General features: G+C 43.6%; 1 protein-coding gene across 5 annotated transcripts in view; it reads left to right on the forward strand.

Annotated features, from left to right (window-relative positions):
* Positions 1–4523: 4523 nt before the first annotated feature.
* Positions 4524–23797, forward strand: part of STOX2 (storkhead box 2) — a 225417-nt gene continuing 206143 nt past the window's right edge. Inside the window, exons 1-2 of one of the 5 annotated variants that reach the window (XM_043513575.1) lie at positions 4524–4735; positions 14265–14649. In XM_043513575.1, coding sequence (XP_043369510.1) covers positions 14292–14649 — 358 coding nt within the window. In that variant the 5' untranslated portion in view covers positions 4524–4735; positions 14265–14291. Of the gene's footprint in view, positions 4736–13634; positions 14038–14264; positions 14650–15164; positions 15184–23797 lie in introns of those variants that run through there. The other 4 variants (XM_043513576.1, XM_043513574.1, XM_043513578.1 and 1 more) reach the window with 4 other exon arrangements.

Raw genomic sequence — 23797 nt, forward strand, 5'->3', positions numbered from 1 at the left:
GCCAGTAGAGCATCTAGTGTGACCTCCTATATATCACAGGCCACAACCACCACCCAGCATCCGTGCACTAAACCCACTTCTGAGTATTTGCTATTCATGCAAATCAGCTAAATTGCATGGTATTTTTTTTTTTACACCCTGTGATTGGATGATGCCCAATTCCACAAGTAACTTGCAAAACAGCTGCACAAACACTCGCGTGACACATTGACACTGCTAACACATTCATTTACTGTGAACATTCTTGCAAACAAACTGGCTCATGTAAATGTTAGTGGAAAGGGAATGGAGTAGGTCACAATTACTACAGCAGTGAACTTTATGGTTTTAAGTCAAACAAACACGTACTTTTGCAGCATTTGTCCAGCTCTGCACAAAGTCATTGTAGCTCTTGGTTAACCTTTTCAGAGAAGCACCATAGCTTTCCTTAGTTGTGCAGTGCTCCTGCACTCATGAATTAACAGCATTGTTTTTAAATATGTTTCATTGTTTTCTCTGCTGAGGCTACTATATCATTCTGTAAAAGGTGAAGGTCCGTTCTTGAATCCTTCTGCAGTTACTTCGCAGGAATATGTTCTTAAGTCCAAGGTAGTGCAATGGCAGCCACCGCTTGGATCCTTCAGCTGAAAGATAGAACTGGTGCTCAGGTACAGCTCTGCCCTTTCTTCCATGTCTTCCCTTATGTATGGAACATCCTCCCTAATCTGAACTAATCTGTAAGGCCATGACCCTCTCCTCCTTCAAATCCCTCCTCAAGACTCATTTCTACTTTGATGTCTACAAGAAATTCCCAACAATTACTGGTTAGATTTAGCGATAGTGGGGGAAATTGACAATTGTGCTTGATTTCTTATATTGTGAGCTGTTTGGGCCTGGGACTCTTATATTTAGAAAGCACTTACCACATTGTAGGCCTGATTCACCACTATGTTATTCCCAGTTTACAGTGGCGCAACTCCATTGATGTCCATTCTGTGGACCACTAATATTAGTATTTATGGTTTGGAATATGGCAGCCCGTGAGATACTGCTGTAATCCAGATCATAAATAATCATGTGAATGGGCAGCAGTGGGAAAGTGAATCTAAAGATGATACTTGGGTTTTACTGTGATTTAATTTTCCTGGTTGGGGCAATGTGTTGATGATGCTATCATTGCACACAGCATTTATTTTCAGGACTTTCCCTTCAAAGCCCTAGCAGAGACAGAATGTCTCTGCAGTTCGGTAGGAGGCAGAGCCCCTTGGCTGTGGTGCAGCAGCTGCTGCAATGTTTGAGCTGGGGCAGCAGACGGAAAGAGAATTTAAAGGAAAAGAAAAAAAAATCACCCTTAAATGATTAAAATCAGCCTGAAAGAACCTCTGATCTCACCTACACTGACTTCTGAGTCTTCAGCTCAACCATGTGAATGCCCTCAGGTATATGGCACGTGCCCTTGCTTGGCTGAGCCGATAGATGAGAGAAGCCCACATGCTAATGTTTCTGGCTCACAAGCCACAAAAGGAAATAAGGAGATAAAGAAGAGAAGATTTTATTGCTCTTTCTTTGCTTGTGATCGTAAAAATTAACATGCATTTCATTTACAATTTCTTGTAATGGCTAGTGGTGATTTCATAAAAAATACAGTTGGTTTTGGGTCTCGGCACATGATCTACTTCAAGCTGTGTTCAAAGGCTCTTGCAAGTGAATTGTAACAAACACATACTTTAGGCGAATTGGTGTGTCATTTACATAATTCAGTATGTTTATTTTAAAATACAGTACTCCAGAAGTATCGAGTCCTTTTTTAATGGAATAGAGCTGCATAGTTTAAAACGTAGCCATAGATAAAATCCTATCTACACTTGGAACTGGGACCATGGAGATCTGGGCAGGTTTGTACTCAGGACAGCTACCCTGTGATGCCACTGCCTGTGTTACCATGTCTACTACTATTTTTAGTGCACTAGCTCAAGGAGAGCTAGCACAAGTATGTCTGCTTGAGCTGGGAATCACACCTCCACTCCAGGTGTAGACATAGTCTATGTGAAAGGAAGTGCTGGCTAGTTCAAAAATAACCATTACAATAGGCACACAGTGGCATGCTAGTTGGCATCCTTAGAAGATAGGACATGGTTTGAATGGACATGGAATTTTTTTTGTCCTCGCAAATTATTTCTATGGTGGAAAGATAGGGAAATTCTAAACCATCTTTTTTGCTGGCTCTAAACAGTCAGTAACTACCTGGCCACTGAATCCATTTGTAGCCTCATCTGTTTGCATTATAATTTAAAAATATTATGATGCACAGTTTACATCACCCTACAGCTTCAAGACCTTTTCATGTCTCTACCCTTTCTTCTATGTCCTTCTTGGACTTTCATACATAAATAAAGGGCCTTCCACGTCAGGGATGTGAGTGCCATTGATTTTTGTGTGTAAATGCAGGCACCCAAGTTTGAATATAATGGGCTCACGTCTCATATACACCTGTTAAGCGAACAGAAAACATCACTCTCCAGGACTGTCAGTAAGGGATAACTCTGATGTTCAAGACAACACGCCCTCGCCCAATGAAACAGGTTCTTATGGCCAATCTTGCATGTGGGCTGTTGCTGAGTTTACTGTGGGTGTCACATTTTCTTAGTCAGTGGTGTACCAGTTTCCAACTAATTCTAAAGTGCTTCAAGCATTAAGAAAGCTATATGACTCCAAACTCTAAGCCATCTAAATAGGATTAATCTTATTGCAAAAACTCAATATTGTGGTGCCAATGTTTTGTCTCCACAGGAATACAGGCACACCCACTGTAACAAGCAACCTCCCTCCTCTTTGGTGTGTCCTGCTTTATTCCTTGCTCCCAGGATTTTTCCTGACGCCAGGAAGTATGAGTCAGGTGAAAGTGCAGAGTCAGCTATTTCCTGTGCTTGGGCTCTTTATTACTTTGCTATTTAATTTGGAACCACGTCCTTCTTACTCAGGGAAAACTCCCACTGATTTAATTGGGGGCTGTATCTGAGTTAAGAGTTCTGATCAGGTCTCTTTGATTGAAGATGGCCAGGCAGGACTGAATCCAGCAATACCTGGCTCCTAATATAATCTACTGGTTGTCAAATGGCAAACATGTCCCCAAAACAAAGGGAGGAAATGAAACAAGCTGCATCTGAAGAACAGTTTTATCATTTGGTAAATGTTGATGTACCCTTTAAACCAACGCTCTGTTTGCACTATATGCAAAAAAGAGAAAAGCCAAACTATGCAAACATGCAGTGACATCTAGCCATGCAACCTGCTACAAATCTGAGAAATGGATTTAGAGAATAGGCATTGGAATTTCTCCTTCCTGACCTTTGTCCTCTTATATAAAGCGTAGATGGGTCTGTTTCTGTCTGTCATTTACACTGTTTTTACATCAATAGAACTCCATGGACTTTGGTGATGTTGTTTCTGATTTATACCATTTTAAGTGAGAAGAGAACCACATCTTAAGTGTTTACACACATTCACACAGCAATTCAGCACCTAAATAGAAGCCTCCAAGAGTGAGGCAATGCACAGCAACTAATTGGCTGTATACTACATGATATGGATCTACTTGTAGCATGTTCATGCCAGTGCTGCCACTTGATGTCTCCAACATTAAATTAGTATGTCCATGTATTAAAATGTTCTCACTGGATGTGAAAGGCCCCTGACCAGGCCAGAAGTCTGCCCCTGCCTGTCGAGATCAAATGAAGACCATGGGTTAGATTCTCTGTTATCTCTCCTGAGAAATGCAGCTTAGAAGGCACCACCCCTGAATTAGAGGTGCAGGGAAGGGTAGCCTTACACAATCTTTGCACCACTTGGATTATGGTCAGCTGTGGGGGCTGGAATGGCCTCCATCATAAATTAGAGCAGTCCCAGTGTAACCTCTAACTGATGGCAGCCTTGTGTTGGCTGCTTATGTGCTACCATACAGCCCAGAATCTCTGTAGAACTGAGTGCTATCAGTATGCCCCTCCTGGACCTTCTCTCAACATGTCCACTGCATTGGGGTCTGCAAGGTAAGAGACAGCATAAATCCATTTACAGTGACCCTACAGTATTCCTACATCAGGGGAATTCTGTCTCAGCCTGTAATGGACCCCTATATGTTGCTGGGGTGTTGGAAGGGAAAACTTTTCCCAATATTTATTCTTATTTCTTCTATTAAATTGAAATGAGAATGATTTGCTAAGGATATCTGTCTAAGGGTGGTGGGACCTGATTAAGGTCCCAAAGTTCTCCAAGATTCAGCAATTCTGGTTGTTGTTGTAGTGGCTGCTAGGTTTAACTCTTAAATGGCTGTTTGAGAAGCACAAATTTTGGAAAACGCTCAGCTATACACTTCTGTGATGGGGTGTTCACCCCACACCAGCAAGGAAGGGGTTAAAAGCAGCCTACAGAGGCTGTGCAGGGGCAGCCAATCAGAGAGAGGCTACACAGAGCAGCCAATCAGGACCTGGTGGGCTCGCATAAAAGGAGCTGTAGGGCCAGAGACAGTCAGTTATGGCAGGGAGCCCCAGGAGTGTGCACTGTGTTCCTACTGGGCCGTAGGAAGGGTAGCACTTTGGACAGAGCAGTTTCTGGAGGGCTGAGTCGCAAAGAGGATACTGCAGTTTTGGACTGAGGCTGGTCTGTAGATGGAAACAATGATGGGAGAGGCATCACCTGGAGAGGGGGCACTGATGGATGGAGCTAATCCCTATGACTACCAGCAGGAGGCACTGCTGTGGTGAGTGAACCCCATCAGAATGTCTCCTGTTTAAAGCCGTCTCCCAATTGAAACTGGATTAATGTTGAAAATAGCTAGAAAATGATGTCTCCAGAATCCTTCTCTTGACCAGTTCTATCTCTGGCTACCTTATCACTGTCACTGCCCTCAGAAACCCAGAGACTCCATTTAACTCTATAAAACCAGCTACCTGCTAGACAAGAGGAAGCCAAACTCCTTTGTCAATTGGTACACGAGTGTAATGGTAAACCTGTCTGGATGGGGGACTCTGGCTTTGTTTCTGCTTGCATACAACTGTTTTAGATTTTCAAAAAAATCTTCTAAGAAATAGACTTTTAAAAAGCTTCAGGAATAAACTCTTGAGGAAGTTACTTGTTGACTGGCTTTTTTGATCACTAATGCAGCTGACCTGCCTCACCATGTACAAATATACCTGAATACTTGCCCAACAAAGGATGCATGTCTTTTTTTTTTTTTAAAAATTCTCTTCGGTCCTTATTTGCCATTATGAGGCAGTGCTTGATTTTAGTGGGATAATCCCTTCCAGCCAGTCCATTGAAAGGAAAAATACATTTAAATCACAGAATTTAAGCCCAGGAAAAAAAGCCCACCAGATCATCTAGTCTGATGACCTGGATATCACAGCCCAGCAACACCACCCAGTACTTGCACGCTTAACCCAACAACAAAAATGAGACCAAAGTATTACAGCCCACAGGAGCTTAGACTATTGTGTGCAACAGTGAAAGATGGGACGAACCAAGGTACACCAGTGCCCAAAGCCCCTGCAGTTGGCAGGAATTGATTAAATGAGATAACCCTGGCAAGTGACTGCACTCCATGCTGCAGAAGAAGGGAAAAACCTACAAGGTCACTGCCAAATCTGGCTTGTTGGAAAATTCCTTCCTGACCCCATATATGGTGATCAGTTAGACCCTGAGTATATGAGCAAGAACCAGTCAGCCATGCATCTCAGTGAGAGAATGCTCAGTGTGACCTCAGAGCCCTGTCCTGCTCTGCCCAGTGTCCCATCTGGGCATCTCTGAAGCTTCGGAATAAGGAGACCAGTCCCCTACCTCCTCCCTCCCCTGCAGGTGGCTGGCTGAAGCCCTGAAGCATGAGCTTTTAAGAACATAAAATATAAACTGGAAGTGAACCCCAGGGCTGCTGAATCCTTCCCCTTACCATCGCAAGCAACCCCATCAGACAACTGCACTCATAAATGTATTCCATTCACTCTTAAAACTAATTAAGTTGTTTGCCCCCAGACAGACCTGACACACCTAAGTGGAACAGGAACAGCCTATGAATAAAGCTCTATTGGGTTTGTTTAGGTTTCTGCTCTTAGCTACAAGAAATATAATATGCTGCAGGCTCATTTCAAAGAGACGTGTCTAAATCTTGAGTGGTTTCACTCCAGTAGCAAGGAAAACCTTCACTCCTCCTAAATACTTCAGAGATATTTAGAAATTTCACTTAAATTTGTACAGATCTTGTGTATTTGTCAGAGGTCCACTGAAGTGAGTTAAATGGTGAAGGTGAGGAAAGGAGATACTGTTTTTACTAGCAGAAGAGAATAATAAAGTGAAAATAAAACAAAATGAGCAAAAAGGGGGTGGGAGGGGGGAATCAATCAGAGATAGGAGGAGGAAAAAAAAAGGGACCAAATGATAAACAATGTATTTAATTTAAAATTCCAAGGCCCTGATCGAAAATTCTTGAAGTCAATTAGAATTTTTCAAGTGACTTCAATATGCTCTGAATCAGGGCCAAAGAGTCTAATTCAATTCACAGTGAGGTAAATGTGAGTCTTTGAGATGACTTTAATGTGAATTGGATCTGATCCTGAAAGGATGATATACTTCAACCCGTGCCAGAGTTACTACACTCAACCAGATTATCCCTTTACACCAATTATCTTTTCATTTGCCTTGTTACATTTTTCTCTTACATATGTGTATAAATTCATTAAACCAGTTTAAACAGGTCTTAGTAATCATCAGTACCTATCATATCTTTTCTATCCCATTAGTGAGCAATAAATAGATACAGAGGGGACTGTAAATGCAGAAAGTGGTTTGGGTTTTTTTTTTTCAAATATGTTGTATGGATAAAAAACAAGGTCTGATTGTGCAAAATATCTAACTTTTGTGTCACCATTCTTAATACTATTTATTACCACAAACATAGTACTCATCGTGCTGGACAACACAGAATAACAGATGTGTTTGTGACAGGTTGCCCCTTTATGATGCCACCTGATATACTGAGATACTGCTGAGCCTGCCTGTTCTGTCAGCCTGGGCTCCCTTTTACCCTGTCTTGCTGAGCCAGGTTCTTAAGCCTCCTCTAGCACACACAGAGGCAGGGCCATACCCAGCTGCAGAAAGACACAGATACTGAGATCAGCTCTGGGAAGACTCAGCTTAAGGGACTTGCCCCAGCACTCAGGTGCCCACCTGCCTGGGAGTGCAGACCCAAAGGTATATTGTTTGGCACTGTATAGAAAAATCTGCATAGTGCAAACTCATAAAATTTCGCCCTCTTCCTCAATGTGAAGAGAGAGATGCATGACTTCTTACTCCCCTTCCCCCAGTTAGAAATTACATAAACTGGGTTTAATAGAATACAAAAGTTTTGTATTAACTATAAAAGGCAGATATTAAGTTAATCTGGTTACAAAGATAGCAAACAGAACAAAGCAGATTACTAAGCAAATAACACAAAACATGCAAACTAAGCTTGATTCACTAAAGAAACAGGTTACAAAATGTAATATCTCACCCTAAATACTGAATTCGGCAAGATGCAGAGAGTTTATGTAGCTCAGAGTTCCAGTTATTTCTTCTTACAGACTGGACCCTTGTCTCAGTCTTGACTTACCTCTGCCCTTCCCTTCAGGTTCTTTCAGCAGCCCTTTTCTTGGGTAGGCAATGAAGGAGTATCCTGTTTGCCTTCCTCCCCACCTTTAAATAAGATTTACATAAGGTGGGAATCTTTTGTTTCCCAAACTTGACTCCGCCCCTCCTTTTAGTGGAAAGTTACAAGAAGTCCAAGATAATGTTTAGTATCAGGTGACAAGACCACCTGACCTAGCAGTGTCACAGTTCCCTCTCAGGAAGGATACAGATTAGTATCTTCACAGTCTTGTTGTTTCTTCCTAATGGCCCAGCAAATCTGATGGCCTGTTGTCTGGTGGGTGTCTTCCAAATATACACCCAGTTGTAACTGTTACATAGTTCATATTCTTAACTTTAGATACAGAAATGATACATGCATACAAATTGGATAATCACATTCAGTAAATCATAACCTTTTCAATGATATTTCATATGACCCATCTTGCATAAAAGATATCTTAGTTATGTCATATCCATATCATAAGCATATTTTCATAAAGAATATGGAGTGTAACATCCCAGTGTTATCGCCTGCTGTGATAGGTCTGGCAATTTTCTGCAATATCAATGGGAAATCTTATTGTATTAAATTTGTATCATTGTGGTCCAGGGACTGTTTGTAATTTCACAGGGAGGGTGACCACAGCTAATTAAGAATAGTGAGTGGTGATAAAGCCAACTTCCTGAGGTTGTAACACCTCCAGAGAAGTGCCACCACCTGGAGAGACTTGCATAAACTATTCGAATTGGATTCTCCAGCAGCCAATTGACCAAGAAAGACTTTTGGCTAAAAGCCTGAGTTAAAAACTGATTCAGGCTCCTTTTTGATCTAGCAAATGAACAGGACCTTCTGTTCAGTATGAGGCCACCAACCCTTCCCTGAGAAGAGTTAGAAGGACTTTGGCCTACTGAGGCCCATAAGATTTCTGGGTGACCTCTGGTGCTTTTACCATGAGTATAGGAACTTTTATCATTTTTATGTTTCTCAGTATGCTTCACTTTAAAAAAAAATGTGCTTATAAGACCTGTGTGGTAATTGTGACTTCTGGCAATTAGTGTCAAAGAGAAAGTGAAGCACAGATGCTGGCCTTTTTAGGCAGCCTGGCTTGCTGGGGAGATCTCAGTGTAAACGGGGAACTTTGCAGTCTGGAAAACCCTGGGTCAGGAGGGAGAGAGAGATGTGGGTCTTTGCCCAAGAGTGGTGATGGCTGAGGAGCTGGGAACCTAGAGTGGGTGTCATGGAGGGACCACAGAGGGGGAATAAAGGTACAATTGACATGAACTGACCCACCTCCCTATCTGAAAGGTCTTATAGAATAAGCCAGACAAGAAATAACATAAAACAAGGGGTTAAAAGTAGCCTACAGAGGCTGTGCAGGGGACAGCCAATCGGAGAGAGGCTGCACAAAGCAGCCAGTCAGGAGCAGCATAGAGCAGCCAATTAGGTAAAGGTGGAGAGAGAGCTCATGCAGGAGACCAATAGAGAAAGGATTCTTAGAGATAAAGTGGGTTTTATGAGGAAGGAGGAGGATGCTTCGTAGATAGGACCTTGTAGAGTGTTCCAATCACAGGAGGCAGGATAATAGAAGGTGCAGCTAACAGGGCAGGGAGTTTTGCGATGGAGTTCTCCTGATGAAGAAGAAGCGACTACGTGACCCTTTGGGTGTGTGTGTGTGTGTGTGTGTGGTGTGCTTGACTGAAGCATATAGTGTGGTCTGTTTGTTTGGGGGACCATGTGCTGAGCTTAGCAGCCTGCTAGGCAAGGCTGAGAGCCTCTTACGAGGCTTTGATTCCCCAAGCTCTTTAGCACCCATCAACCCTTAACTAGGGGACAGGGCTACTCAGGGGAACAGGGGTTTAAAAAGCCTACCCCTAAGCGACCAGAGGAGCTAGCGAATAGGGGAGTTTTGCAAGGGAATTTAGAGGGGGAGTGGGAGAGTTGGGGAGCTAGATATATTTCATTAACATTTTTTAAACTTAAGGCAATAAACACCCCCTGTTAAAAACAAAACAACAATAAAGGAAAGAGCTGCAGGAGTAAAAAGAGAATGCAGGCAGAAGTCTAGCAACAAGAGTGGGGGCTTTCCAGTTTATTACACTGCATGCAACATGTATGATTGCCTGCCTTTGGGTGGGTAGTGTATGTGTGCATTCGATGCAAGGAGCTCCTGGCCCTCAGAGACCACTTATGAGCTTTGGAGACCAGAGTGGCTGAACTGGAAGAGCTATGAGAGACAGAGAGGTACATAGATGAGACTTTCTGAGACACAGTAGAATGGTCCCAGCCTCTGTGCTGTTGAGGAGGATGAAAGTCTCAGGGAAAGAGAACATCAAACAGGAGCAGAGAGAAATGATCCCATCTTCCAGATGATGTCATGGTATCCTCTCACACTGAGGATACCTCTCCAGGGGAGGAAACTCCAGTTATTAGGAAGAGACCAATAATGGTAATGGTGGGGTTTGATCATGAGAAACATAGATAGCTGGGTTTGTGATGACCAGGAGAACAGCATTGGAGACTTGCCTGTGGGGTGCAAAGGTTGTAGATCTCTCAAGACATCTAGATAGGCTTATGTATTGTGCTGAGGAGGAGCCAATGGTCATAGTACATGCAGGTACCAATGACATAGGAACGGATAGGAGAGAGGTCCTAGAGACCAAATTTAGGCTGCTAGGTAAGAGATTGAAGTCCAGGATCTCTATGGTAGCATTCTCTGAAATGCTTCCAGTTCTGTGTGCAGGGCCAGGTAGGCAGCTAGAACTGCAGGGTCTCCATGAGTGGATGAGATGATGGTGTAAGGAGGAGGGATTTAGATTTATTAGGAACTGGGGAACCTTTTGGGAAAGAGGGAGACTATACAGGAAGGATGGACTCCACCTAAACCACAACGGAACCAGATTGCTGACACACAATTTAAAAAGGTCATAGAGCAGTTTTTAAACTAAGGGCTGGGGGAAAGCTGACTGGTGCGTAGGAGTATGTGCTTCAGACAGAGGCATCCCTTAGGGGAGGATCTATTAATGGAGATTCTCTATATCCTAATAAGGAGAAGAGGATGGAAGATGACGATATACAGGTAGGATCTGATGAAAAACAGTCAAATGAATGAGTCCTATTCAATTACATCACATAATGACAGAGAGCTAAAAAGTGACAATTTTTTAAAATGCTTGTATACAAATGCTAGAAGTCTAAATACTAAGATGGGTGAACTTGAGTGCCATGTATTAAATGAGGATAATGATATAATAGGCATTGCAGAAACTCCGTGGAATGAGGATAATCAATGGGACACAGTAATAATTGGGCACAATATATCAGAAGGACAGAATAGGTCATACCTGTGGGGGAGTAGCACTATATGTGAAAGAAAGCGTAGAGTCAAATGAAGTAAAAATATTAAATGAACCAAATTGTACAACAGAATCTCTATAGATACTAATTTCATGCTTGAATAATAAGAATATAGCAGTAGGGGTATATTACAGACCACCTGACCAGGCTGGTGATAGTGACTGTGAAATGCTCAGGGAGATTACAGATGCTATAAAAATACAAAATTCAATAATAATGGGGGATTTCAACTATCCCCGTATTGAGTGGGTACATATCACCTCAGGACAGGATGCAGAGATAAAGTTTCTTGACACCTTAAAAGCCTGCTTCTTGGAGCAGCTCATCCTGGAACCCACAAGAGGAGAGGCAATTTTTGATTTAGTCCTAACTGGAGCACAGGATCTGGTCCAAGAGGTGAATATAGTTGAACCGCTTGGTAATAGTGACCATAATATAATTAAATTTAACATCCCTGGGGGGGGGGAGGGGAAGAGACACCAAAGCAGCCCATCACAGTAGCATTTAATTTCTGAAAGGGAAAGTACACAAAAATGAGGATGTTAGGAAGCAGGAAGCCTGTTAAATAACCAGTGGGGCCACTGGACAACCAAGATGCTAAAGGAGCACTGAAGGAAGATAAGGCCATTGCGGAGAAATTAAATGAATTCTTTGCATTGGTTTTCATGACTGAGGATGTGAGGGAGATTCACAAACCTGAGCCATTCTTTTAGGTGACAAATCTGAGGAACTGTCCCAGAATGAGTTGTCATTAGAGATTAGGTTTTGGAACAAATTGATAAATTAAACAGTAATAAGTCACCAAGACGAGATGGTATTCACCCAAGAGTTCTGAAGGAACTCGATATGAAAACACAGAATTATTAACTGTGGTAGGTAACCCATCATTTAAATCAGCTTCTATACCAGATTACTGGAGGATAGCTAATGTGACGCCAATTTTTAAAAAAGGTTCCAGAGGCGATCCTGGCAAATACAGGCTGGTAAGCCTAACTTCAATACCAGGGAAACTGGTTGAAACTATAGTAAAGAACTGAATTATCAGACACATAGATGATCACAATGAGTTGGGGAAGAGTCAACTTGGTTTTTGTAAAGAGAAATCATGCCTCACCAATCTACTAGATTCTTTGAGGGTGTCAACAAGTATGTGGACACAGGTGAGCCAGTGGATATAGTGTACGTAGATTTTTAGAAAGCTTTTGACAAGATCCCTCATTAAAGGCTCTTAAGCAAAGTAAGCTGTCATGGAATAACAGGAAAGGGCCTCTCGTGGATCAGTAACTGGTTAAAAGATAGGAAACAAAGGGTAGGAATAAATGGTCAGTTTTCAGAATGGAGAGAGGTAAATAGTGGTGTCCCCCAGCATTCTGTACTGGGATCAGTACTGTTAAACATATTCATAAATGATCTGGAAGAAGGGGTAAACAGTGAGGTGGCAAAATTTGCAGATGATACAAAACTACTCAAGATAGTTCAGTCCAAAGCAGACTGCAAACTGTTACAAAGGGATCTCTCAAAACTGGGTGACTGGGCAACCAAAATGGCAGAAGAAATTCAATGTTGATTAATGCACATTGGAAAACATAATCCCAACTATACATATAAAATGATGGGGTCTAAATTAGCTGTTACCCCTCAAGAAAGAGACCTTGGAGTCATTGTGGATGTTTCTCTGAAAACATTCACCCAATGTGCAGCAGCAGTCAAAGCTAACAAAATGTTGGGAATCATTAGAAAAGAGATAGATAACACAGAAAATATCATATTGTTTCTATATAAATCCATGGTAGGCCCACACCTTGAATACTGCCTGCAGATTTGGTTGCCCCATCTAAAAAAAAAGATGTACTGGAATTGAAAAAAGTTAAATGATTAGGAGTATGGAACAGCTTCCATATGAGGAAAGATTAATAAAACTGGGACTTTTCAGCTTGGAAAAGAGATGACTAAGTGAGTATATGATAGAGGTATATAAAATCATGACTGGTGTGGAGAAAGTAAATGAGATAGTGTTATTTACTCCTTATAAAACAAGAACTAGGGGTCCCCAAATGAAATTAATAGGCAGCAGGTTTAAAACAAACAAAAGGAAGTATTTCTTCACACAATGCACAGTCAACCTGTGGATCTCTTTGCCAGAGGATGTTGTGAATACCAAGACTATAACTGGGTTCAAAAAAGATCTAGATAAGTTCATGGAGGATAGGTCCATCAATGGCTATTAGCCAGGATGGGCAGGAATACAAAACCATGCTTTGAAGTGTCCCTAGCCTCTCTGAGTGCCATGGGAGCAGAGATGTGAATCTTGGGTGGGCTGGTAAATTGTTATCTGGCCCCCCACCTTGTATTATGTTAGCTGCTCTCTCAGACATCTACACTGGGGCCACAATGGGGGCAAGATGTAGGATAAAAATTTCAAAAGCACCTAACTGACCTAAAAGAAAAGGAGGACTTGTGGCACCTTAGAGACTAACACATTTATTTGAGCATAAGCTTTCGTGAGCTACAGCTCACTGCATCCGATGAAGTGAGCTGTAGCTCACGAAAGCTTACGCTCAAATAAATTTGCTAGTCTCTAAGGTGCCACAAGTCCTCCTTTTCTTTTTTGCTTGGACAGCTTGTCACACCAAGAAAGAGAGAGCACGGAGTTTCATGGGCCCTTGGGCTAAGGGGGTAATAGATACAGGAGGAGAAGCAGAGCTAAGGGGAGGGAGGAGGAGCAGAGATCAGGAACAGAGACGCCCAGGGAGGCAGGCTCTGGTGGCTGCACTTTTATCCCTCCTCCCTTAGCAAACCTCAGGGCAGCCCTGCCCGAGCGATCGCCGTTTAGTTCAGGCACGATCCCCCTCCCCTTGGTGTCTCCTCTTAGGGAGGGTTAATTTCCCCGGGTTAGCTCCAGCCGCTTTGCAGCTCCTCCCCCAGCCGGGACCCGGCTACCTGCCCCTCACCGGGGTACCGGCGCTGGGAGCTCGGCGCCCCGAGATGCCCTGTCTGGAGACAGGGTAGAGCATGCCCGGAGCTGGGAGAGGAGCCCGGAAGAGGAGGTAACGTGCGTCTGCAGGGCTCCGCAGCCCAACCCGCCCCGCGGGGGCCGGCTGGCTGCAGAGCACGAGGCCAGGTGGGGAGGGGGCGGCGCCCAGCAGCGCGTTGCACCTCCCGGGGCGGCAGGCGGGTGGGGCGCACGCGTGCGGGGCAGCCCGGCCGGGGCGGGGGGAAGCTGCGCCCAGCTCCGCCCCGCCTTGATGGGGGCTCGGGTGTCTCTTTCGTGCAGAGGCTGCGGCGCCCCGTAGCCGCCGCGATGCCTCGGAAGGCGGAGAAGTTTCTGCAGATCGCCCCGCACTCCCTGGCCATCGTCCTGAGCCCCGGGGCCGAGGAGGGGCGGCCGGACGCAGAGCGGCAGCCGGCGGGCGCGGAGCCGCCCCGGCTCGGGCGCCACCACATCGGCTACGAGATCTTCGCGGACTTCAAGCAGGAGAACATGCAGCACTTCTGGAACCCGCGCGTGACGGCGGCCGTGGCCGAGACCTTCTTCCTGGGCTGGCTGGACGAGCAGGTGCTGCTGATCCAGGGCCAGGAGGAGCACCTGGGGGTGCTGCGGGAGGGCTGGACGCGCCGCTCCCTCAAGCCGCCCGCCGGCTTCCGCATCAAGTGCCTGGGTAAGTGGCTGCTGGGCTCGCCGGCGGCCGGGCAGCCCCCTCACCGGCCCCGCAGCCGCAGCCGCAGCCGCGCTCGCGGGAGGTGCCTGGTGCCTTGGCTCCCGCTTGCCAGGAGGGAGAAGCTTGTGCCTAGACTCTGCAAGCTCCCCCCCCCATACGCTAGGGGCAATAAAATAGCCAAGTCTCCTAGCAGGCACCGCTGGTGTTTTAAACACGGTGTCGTCAAGCCCTACACGGAGCAGGCCAGCGTGACGTGGTTCTTGAACCGCTGGCCGGCTTTGGAGACTCTCTGCTACAGGTACCCTCCTTGTTTCTCTGTAGAATCCTAGAATATCAGGGTTGGAAGGGACCTCAGGAGGTCAACTAGTCCAACCCCCTGCTCAAAGCAGGACCCATCCCCAATTTTTGCCCCAAATCCCTAAATGGCCCCCTCAAGGATTGAACTCGCAATCCTGGGTTTAGCAAGCCAATGCTCAAACCGCTGAGCTATCCCTCTGCCGCACCTGCCAGTGACGCTCACTACGGGTAGCAATGGTAGGAAATTCTGGGTCAACAATCCTAGGGTAGATAAGGCCAACATTTGTGTGTGGGGAAATGTGAGACTCGGTACCTGCAAGGAAAGGCTGAAAGGCAGCTGGAATGGTGCTGATCCTGAATTGGGAATGAGGCTGATACTAAGATAGCCCAGGGTTCTCTTCATTGTTGACCCATTCTTTTTCGCCTTACTTTCCCCTCAAGTTTACACAGTCTTCAACTGTGCTTTTAATAACTATGCAAATCAGTTATATTTGTTTGGTTTTAATCAGCAATTCATGATCTTTCTTTTTAGCACTTGGGGTCAAAAGTTCAAGTAGTACACAGGTTTCAGAGTAGCAGCTGGGTTAGTCTGTATTCGCAAAAAGAAAAGGAGGACTTGTGGCACCTTAGAGACTAACCAATTTATTTGAGTATAAGCTTTCGTGAGCTACAGCTCCGATGCATCCTGAGCATTCTGTAGCTCGCGAAAGCTTATGCTCAAATAAATTGGTTAGTCTCTAAGGTGCCACAAGTACTCCTTTTCTTTTTAAGTAGTACACAAGTTCCTTGATATAATTTAGGTGCAGCTGCCCCTCTCAACATCATAGTTCTCTTATTTCCATCCAGGTTAAATGAAGGATTCCCTGTACTAGGCTCTTCCTTCTGATATAATGGATAAACTTAAATGCATTTGCCATTCCATAAAATTGCATAAATCTCTGTACAATGCCAAACCTGTCCTCAGCAATGATAAATAGATTGTAAAATTTATTGAGTTATCTTGCATGCTGAGATATATTTCAAGGTATTACCTTTCTACCAGATAAGTGCCTCAGTACAAAGCCACACTAGTTAACAACTTAAAATTTCTGTGCCTATTCTTTATTCAGTGGTTCTGTGCACCAAAAAAGACAATTTTTTATACTTTTGCTTTCAACATATATATTCAGCAATATTTACTATGAACAATAACATTGTGGTTAAGTGCCAGATTTATGTTTGATTTGGATTTTAGTAAGTTTGAATTTGGTAAGCAGTAGAAACTATGGACATTTCATTGTGATATTCTATTTTATCTATATAATCTCAGTATTTGTTAAACTTTTAAAGGACTAACTATTTGGAAACCATGTGTTCAGTAGTCTGTGCAAATTCTCAAAACATTAGCCTCTACAGAAAAATAAACAAACATGTAAACTATGCAATTCTAGACTTATGAATGATTTAAAAAAAGTTACTTTATAAAGATGCATACCACTTATTTTAAATAATTTGCAATCAAAAGTAGGCCAGACAGGCTACTAGTTAATCCAGTAACTGTAGGAGGATCACATTTCTTGAATATCTTTCTCTTTAGAGAGTGAAATTAAAACTGTAAATTAGACACATTTTTAAAAATGCCTATTGCTATATGAAACATCAGTTACACTTAGTCTGATTCTGTTTTTTCCACTCATCCTTCCGGTTCACTTATATCATGAATAGTCAATAGATAAACCACAGGCCAAATCTGGACTGCCAGTTGCTTTTGAATGGAACCCGAAATCTTTTTAGTTACTTATTTTTATTTTCTCTGGAGTCTGAACTGTGACTATATTTTGACCAAGAAATTTGGACCTTGACAAAAAATAATTGATTACCAGGCTCTGACTTATATTGTAGCTTCACAACAAAAAGATGAACACATTGATGGGGAACTTCTGAAAACCTGACAAATTTCCAGATGCTCCTATAAAACATTATTAAATGTGAGTAGTGGCACTTGAATTAAGGTTTGACCTTTAACTAACCTTCTAGAGTAGTAGTCAGTTAATTACAACAGAAATATTCCATAGTTTTATAATCTGTAGCTCAAAAACCCCCCCCAAGACATTGTAATTTGGGTGTTCTGGGTGGCTTGAGCTTGTATGTGCCAGGATAAGCATTTTATGGTAAAGAAACAAAGGACTGGACTAGGAGTGAATATATTTTGCAATTCAGTAAATGGCCTTTGAAACTATAATTGATGTGTGTCATATTTTGATGAGTGAAATTCTAAATAATGGTGCCTTTCCCCAAGAGAGAGATACTGTATTCATGCAGTATTTCTGCCTGTAGTCCAGGAATTAGTGTATCCTTCTGAATTTAAAAAGAGAGCATTTTGTTTTCAGTATTTGTTCTAACATGCTAAAGTACAAGGAGTTAAGCTGTGGCTCTCCACTGTGAGTTGGGGCAATGAAAGACGACTCAGAATCTGAAATTCTGATGGGTAATTACCACCTAGGGTAATTTACAAACTGTAGCTCTCCCAATTTCACTTACAAAGGGAATACCTAGTTTCATGGTTTTATTTACAGGTGCAAATGTTATCACTTTCCATGGTTAATATGGTTGACTGAAACAAGCTATTTTTTCTTTGTTTATCAATTCTTTACCTCTTGTATTTTATACAAATGGTCTCCCCAAACAGCTTACAGAGTTATGAGGATGCTGTCAGGTAAAAAATTTTATGTATCTTTTTAAATAAGACATTTCCTTTCTGGCGCAAATTGCTTGAGTTACTAGGGGGAACAAAGTTTAAATGTCTTGTTTTTTGTTGCTTAAAATCTCAACCTCAATTCTGATTTAATATAATGTTTTGGTATTTAATGTGTCTTGTCCCCAGCTGCCCTTTTTAGAGTGTTTTAAGTGATGTGTAATAATTGTGTATTACTTTGTATTCCTGTAACACTCGGCCCTAGTCATAGACTTGGACCCCTCTGTGCTAGTCGCTCTACAACACAGAATGAAAGATGGGTCCTTCTCCAAAGAGTCTACAATCTAAGGATGTGTCTACGCTATGAAATTAGGTTAATTATATAGAAATCGATTTTATATAGTCGATTGCATATATCCACACTAAGCGCATTAAGTTGGCGGAGGGCGTCCTCACTGCCGTCGACTTACAGAGCGGTGCACTGTGGGTAGCTATCCCACAGTTCACGCAGTCTCCGCTGCCCATTGGAATTCTGGGTTAAACTCCCAATGCAGGTGGTTTTAGGTACATGTCGTCAGGCTTCCCTCCGTGAAAGCAACGGCAGACAGTCGTTTCGCGCCTTTTTTCCTGGGTTACCCATGCAGACGCCATACCACAGCAAGCATGGAGCCAGCTCAGCTCAGCTCACCATCACCGTACATCTCCTGGGTGCTGCTGGCAGATGTGGTACTGCATTGCTACACAGCAGCTTCGTGGCAGGTGGTGCAGTAGGACTGATAGCTGTCGTACGTCTCCTGGGTGCTCCTGGCAGACCTCGTTGAGGTCGATCGGGGTGCCTGGACAGACATGGCTATTCTCCTCTTAGAACACCAAATGGGAGCCAGAGACTTCAGGTCATTCTCTTCTTTAAGTTTCATCTCATGGAGATTCGGTCCTGCCTGGAATGTCATGCGAGCTGGAGGCTTCTGCTTCAGGCGACTCTCCCAGCACAGCACCACACGGTCGCGCCTACCCCTTGCTCCCATGGCTCATGAAGCCTGGACAGTAGTAAGAAGCAGTTCATCTATAGTCTGAGCAAGTGCCGAATGGTGGTAGAATATGCTGTTGGATGTTTAAAAGCTCACGGGCACTGTTTGCTGACTATGTTAGACCTCAGCACAACCAACATTCCCATTGTTATTGCTGCTTCCTGTGTGCTCCATAATATCTGTGAGAGTAAGGGGAAGATGTTTATGGCAGGGTGGGAGGTTGAGGCAAATTGCCTGGGGTATGATTTTGAGCAGCCAGACACCAGGGCGATTAGAAGAGCACAGCAAGGCGCACTGCACATCAGAGAGGTTTTGAAAACCAGTTTCGTGACTGGTCAGGCTTCAGTGTGACAGTTGTGTGTTTCTCCTTTATGCAAACCTGCCCCCTTTGTTGATTTTAATTCCCTGTAAGCCAACCACCCTCCCCCCTTCAACATAAAGTAACTATTGTTTTGAAACCATGCATTCTTTCTTTCTTTATTTAAAAAAAAAAAAAGAGAGAGATAACGGACAAGGTAGCCCGGGTGTGGTGGGGGAGGAGGAAAGGACAAGGCCACATTGCTTATTGTAGCCATACTGAAAATCAAACTGTTTGAATGACAGCCTTCTGTTGCTTGGGCCATCCTCTGGAGTGGAGTGGCTGGGGTCCCGGAGCCTGCTCCTCCACGTTCTTGGGCATCTGGGTGAAGAGGCTATGGAACATGGGGAGGAGGGTAGGCGGTTATACAGTGGATACAGCAGGGGTCTGTGCTCTTGGCTTTCTTGCAGCTCCAACAGACTCTTCATCATGTCCGTTTGCTCCCCCAACAGATGCTTCATCGTGACCATTTGCTCCCCCATTAGCCTCAGCATCGTGTCTGGCCTCCGCTCTTCGTGCTCACTTAATGCTTTCCTGGACTCTGCCACTGAATGCCTCCATGCATTCAGCTGTGCCCTATCAGTGCAGGAGGACTGCATGAGCTTGGAAAACATGTCATCGCGAGTGTGGGTTTTTTTTTTTTTGGGGCCTTCTAATCTGCGATAACCTCAGGGACGGAGATGATGGGGGAGCATGGAAACATTCTATGCTCTACGATTCTGGGAGGACTGCATGGTCACCTGTGCTGCTGAGTTTGCCACGCTGACCAAACAGGAAATGAAATTCAAAAGTTCCCGGGGCTTTTCCTGTGTACCTGGCTAGTGCATCGGAGTTCAAAGTGCTGTCCAGAGCGGTCACAATGGAGCACTCTGGGATAGCTCCTGGAGGCCAATACCATCGATTTGCATCCTCACTACCGCAAATTCGACCCAGCAAGGTCGATTCTCCCCTCCTCGTCGGGGAGAAGTACAGAAGTCGATTTTAAGAGCCCTTTAGGTCGATGGAACGGGGTTGGTTGTGTGGATGCAGTCATTTTTAAATCGACCTAATGCGGCTAAATTCGACCTAATCCCGTAGTGTAGACCAGGCCTAAGTATAAGACTAGAGGCAACAGATTAATTTGGTAAGATGGCGAGGAATACTGGTAAGGAAACAATACTGGTCACAAGATAGGCAGTGGTCTCAGTGCACCAACTAGCTGTTCGTTGTCAAGCTTTTTGTAGGCATCATCCATGCAGGAGAGTTTTAAAGAGGGTGTTAGTTTTGCAGATTTTATGGGGTGCTCCTCCCAATCAGGAAGGACAGCATGGGAGATAGCATGAAGATGCTTGTTTGAAAACTTAACAAGTGGGCAGTGGAGGCTGGCATCATGGACTGATTGTAGGCAACTGTTGACAACTCAGTAGCAAATGAGAGATGATAGGCAAGGTGGGGTTTGACCGTGAAGGGCCTTTAAAGTAAAGACAAACATCTTATATTTGGTGTGATAGAGAAGAGGGAGCCAGTAGAGGGATGAAAGGAGAGAGGTGACATGGTCAAAGCAATGGGCTAGGAAATGATCTTGGCAGCAGCATTCTGAGAGGATATGAGTAGAGCAAGACTGCATTTGTTAAGGTCTGAAAACTCAATGATCAAGATGAGAGCCTGGATGAGAATTTTAGCTGTGGAGATGGATAGGAAAGGTAATCTCTTAAAGTTGTTATGCAGGCAGCATTGGCCAAGATATAGCTGTAGCCTGGAAGGGAGGACCTAGAAGGACTAAACCCATGACAAGCCTTATATCTTAAAAGTCAATTGATGGGCCTTTCTCCATATTTGTCAGAAATTCCCTCTGACCCAAGCCAACAAAGGGTATGTCTACCCAATAGCTGGGAGGCCGCTTAACAGAGTGGGTACATACCTATGCGTTCTGCTCAAGCTAGAACTGGGAAATAGTACCCAGGTGGGACTGTACTTAGATGGCTAGCCTGAGTTGCTTCCTGTGCCACTGCAGCCATGCTGCTATTTTTAGGTGCTAGTTTGGGCAGAGCTAGCATGTCTGTCCACCCATGCTGGGAAGCATCCTCCCAGCTGCTGTTTAGATATAACCAATAGGGATGTGAGGGGTAGTATAAGAAGTCCTCTCTTGCTGGTGGAAATGGTGCCCTCCTTCACCCTCTTCAAAGGGGGGTGGGGGAGAGGGGAAATGATGGGCAGGGAATTGGGACAAGTGTTGCCCTAAATGTCAGTAGCCAGCAAATGGATGTGTATGTGGAATCTCCCGCCCCCAACTCAAAATGACTGTTTTTAATTTAAAAATAAAATGGGCCTGAAACCTGTTCCTTGTCTTCACCCACCCTTTGGAGTTGTCTGCTGGGGTTAGACCAGCTGCTAAGGTAGTTTTGTGGTTCCAGTAGGGTCAGAGAAGTGGGGCACTTTGGTGGGAGGCCTGGGCAGACCAAGTCTAAGGATTAATGGGGCTTGTATAGGGGAGGGGTAATGGTGGAAGCTTCTGTTTTATTTTGGGGCAGCTGTGGAACTTCAGCTTCTATAGTGCCAAGGGTTGTTGGATGGTGTCCTATGACTCTACATTCCATTTCTCATTCTATGTAACCATAGCATCAGATTATGAATGTTAAACAGGTAATTGTATCCTTCCCATAATATGGAGATAGAACTCTAGTTCAAAAGTTTGTTAATAAGTAGCCTTGCTGAAGTGTAAATAACATTTATTTTGTGGTTTTAGCTGATGATCTTTTGCATGTACAGAATACCAGAACCTAAAGTTTGCATGTGATTTAACCCCCCTCCCTCCAACAGAACATAACTCAGCATTTAATATAAACTATGAAGCTACAATTGGAATATATGAGAGTGCCTATATATGAAATATATCTTTAGTTGCAGTTAATAAGATGGAAAAGACTAAACTGCCACCAAATGCATGTGTGTGACAATTTCAGACCATTTGTACATAGCCACACTTGCATGTACTGAAATGCATTTAGAAGTTTGAGAGCAAAGAAGCTATACTACTAAAGAAGAAGCAAACCAACTGGACTAGTTCTGGGGCATGATCATCTGTTTAAATGTGTAATTGCATTTTCAGCATAATTAGGTGCCTAAAGTGTGAATGATTGCAATTTATTTAAAAGAACTCTAATGCTTTGTTCTCCCTTTCTACAAGTCAAAGTGCTGAGGGGTAGATTTGAAACTGAAAATATTTAATTTGTGTGTGTGTGTATTTTTATATACTCTAAAACAATGAATAAGCATAACCAATCATAGGTTTCAGAGTAGCAGCCATGTTAGTCTGTATCCGTAAAAAGAAAAGGAGTACTTGTGGCACCCTAGAGACTAACACATTTATTAGAGCATAAGCTTTCGTGAGCTACAGCTCACTTCATCGGATGTGAGCTATATTTTATAATTTTAAAATTTATTTTATCATATATTTTGTAATTGGTGAGTGGATATTTGGGAGCTGAATGGAAAACTCTAGCTAAAACTTCAGTGGCTTTTGGGTCTGAGGCTGGAGCTATTTTATTATTTTGGAAGTGATGATAGTACAGAGACCAAAGAACAGTAGGCTGCTCAGCTACTGATGTGGCTACGACAATGCAGTAATAGCACTGAACGTTGTTGCTGTGGTTGACCTTGGTGCTGTCAGTTACTACTGTCTCTGCCATGGCAGGATAGCCATGTAATCCTGTGAAACACAGTGGATTAAATTCCTGCTAATTGTAGTGGTATTTTTTTACTTATTTTTGCTTGTCTGGACACTTGAGGAGGAGGGTTATAACTTTCTGCTCTGTACCAAGATTGGTGTGCATGTGTGAGAGAGGGCTGTGGGCGGGGAAGTGTTGGAGGTATATGCTTTCTGTCCTGGAACAATCAGTGGGAGAGGAAGTGTCTCCCTGTTCCCTTCTTCACTTCCTCTACTGCCATGTGCAGGAGGTGTCTCCTTTCTTTCTCCTCTAAGCTCAATGAATGGCATGCACAGGGGTGTGTGTGTGTGTGTGTGTGTGTGTGTGTGTGTGAGAGGCTGGAGAGGTTCAGACAGGTCATCCGTCTTCCCTTTTCTTGTATAATGTAAGTGCTAACATTGTGCAGTGATTATAGATGCACCCTTGTTTTTAGTGTTTAAGTGAAGTTGCTTAGATCTGTGGTAGTGGTCTGAGGCCCAGGACTGGATTGTGGAATAAGGTATTGGGGGTGAGATTGGAGACAGAGGTTCATCAAACTGTTGTTTAGACATTAAACCACGATCTTCAATAGCTCAGACATAGGTTAGGGGTTTGTTAAAGGAGTGGGTGGGTGAGATTCTTTGGCCTGCGTTGTGCTGGAGGTCAGACTACTAGACAATCATAATGGTCCCTTCTGACCTTAAAGTCTATGATTCTATGAAAAGGGAGTGAGAAACTTCAGTTGTGTGTGAGAAATTTAACAGAAAATGCACAGAACAAGAGGAGATATCTACATAGTGTCCAAATAATTCCTTTCACTCACCCAGATTTAAAAACAAGTAGTTTTCACATATTTCTGAAAACACAGTTTCCAGTTCAAGAGCTGGGGGTGACAGTGATATTGTCAGTGTTGTGCTGGTGCATGTGAACCAGAAAGTAAATGGGTTTAAGGTACATGTGAGATTGTAGTGTCCAAGTATTCTAGTCTGTGCAGTAATGTAGGATCTTGCCCTATTCTAGTGTAATACAAATAGGGTGACAACATACTTAATACTGTACTTGCAATGTTGTGTCTCTTAGGAGTGTTCAGCACTTCTATTGTAGCTTTCATACACTAACTGGTTGT

The sequence above is a fragment of the Dermochelys coriacea genome, chromosome 4 (genome assembly GCF_009764565.3).
Source record: "Dermochelys coriacea isolate rDerCor1 chromosome 4, rDerCor1.pri.v4, whole genome shotgun sequence".
NCBI lineage: Eukaryota > Metazoa > Chordata > Testudines > Dermochelyidae > Dermochelys > Dermochelys coriacea.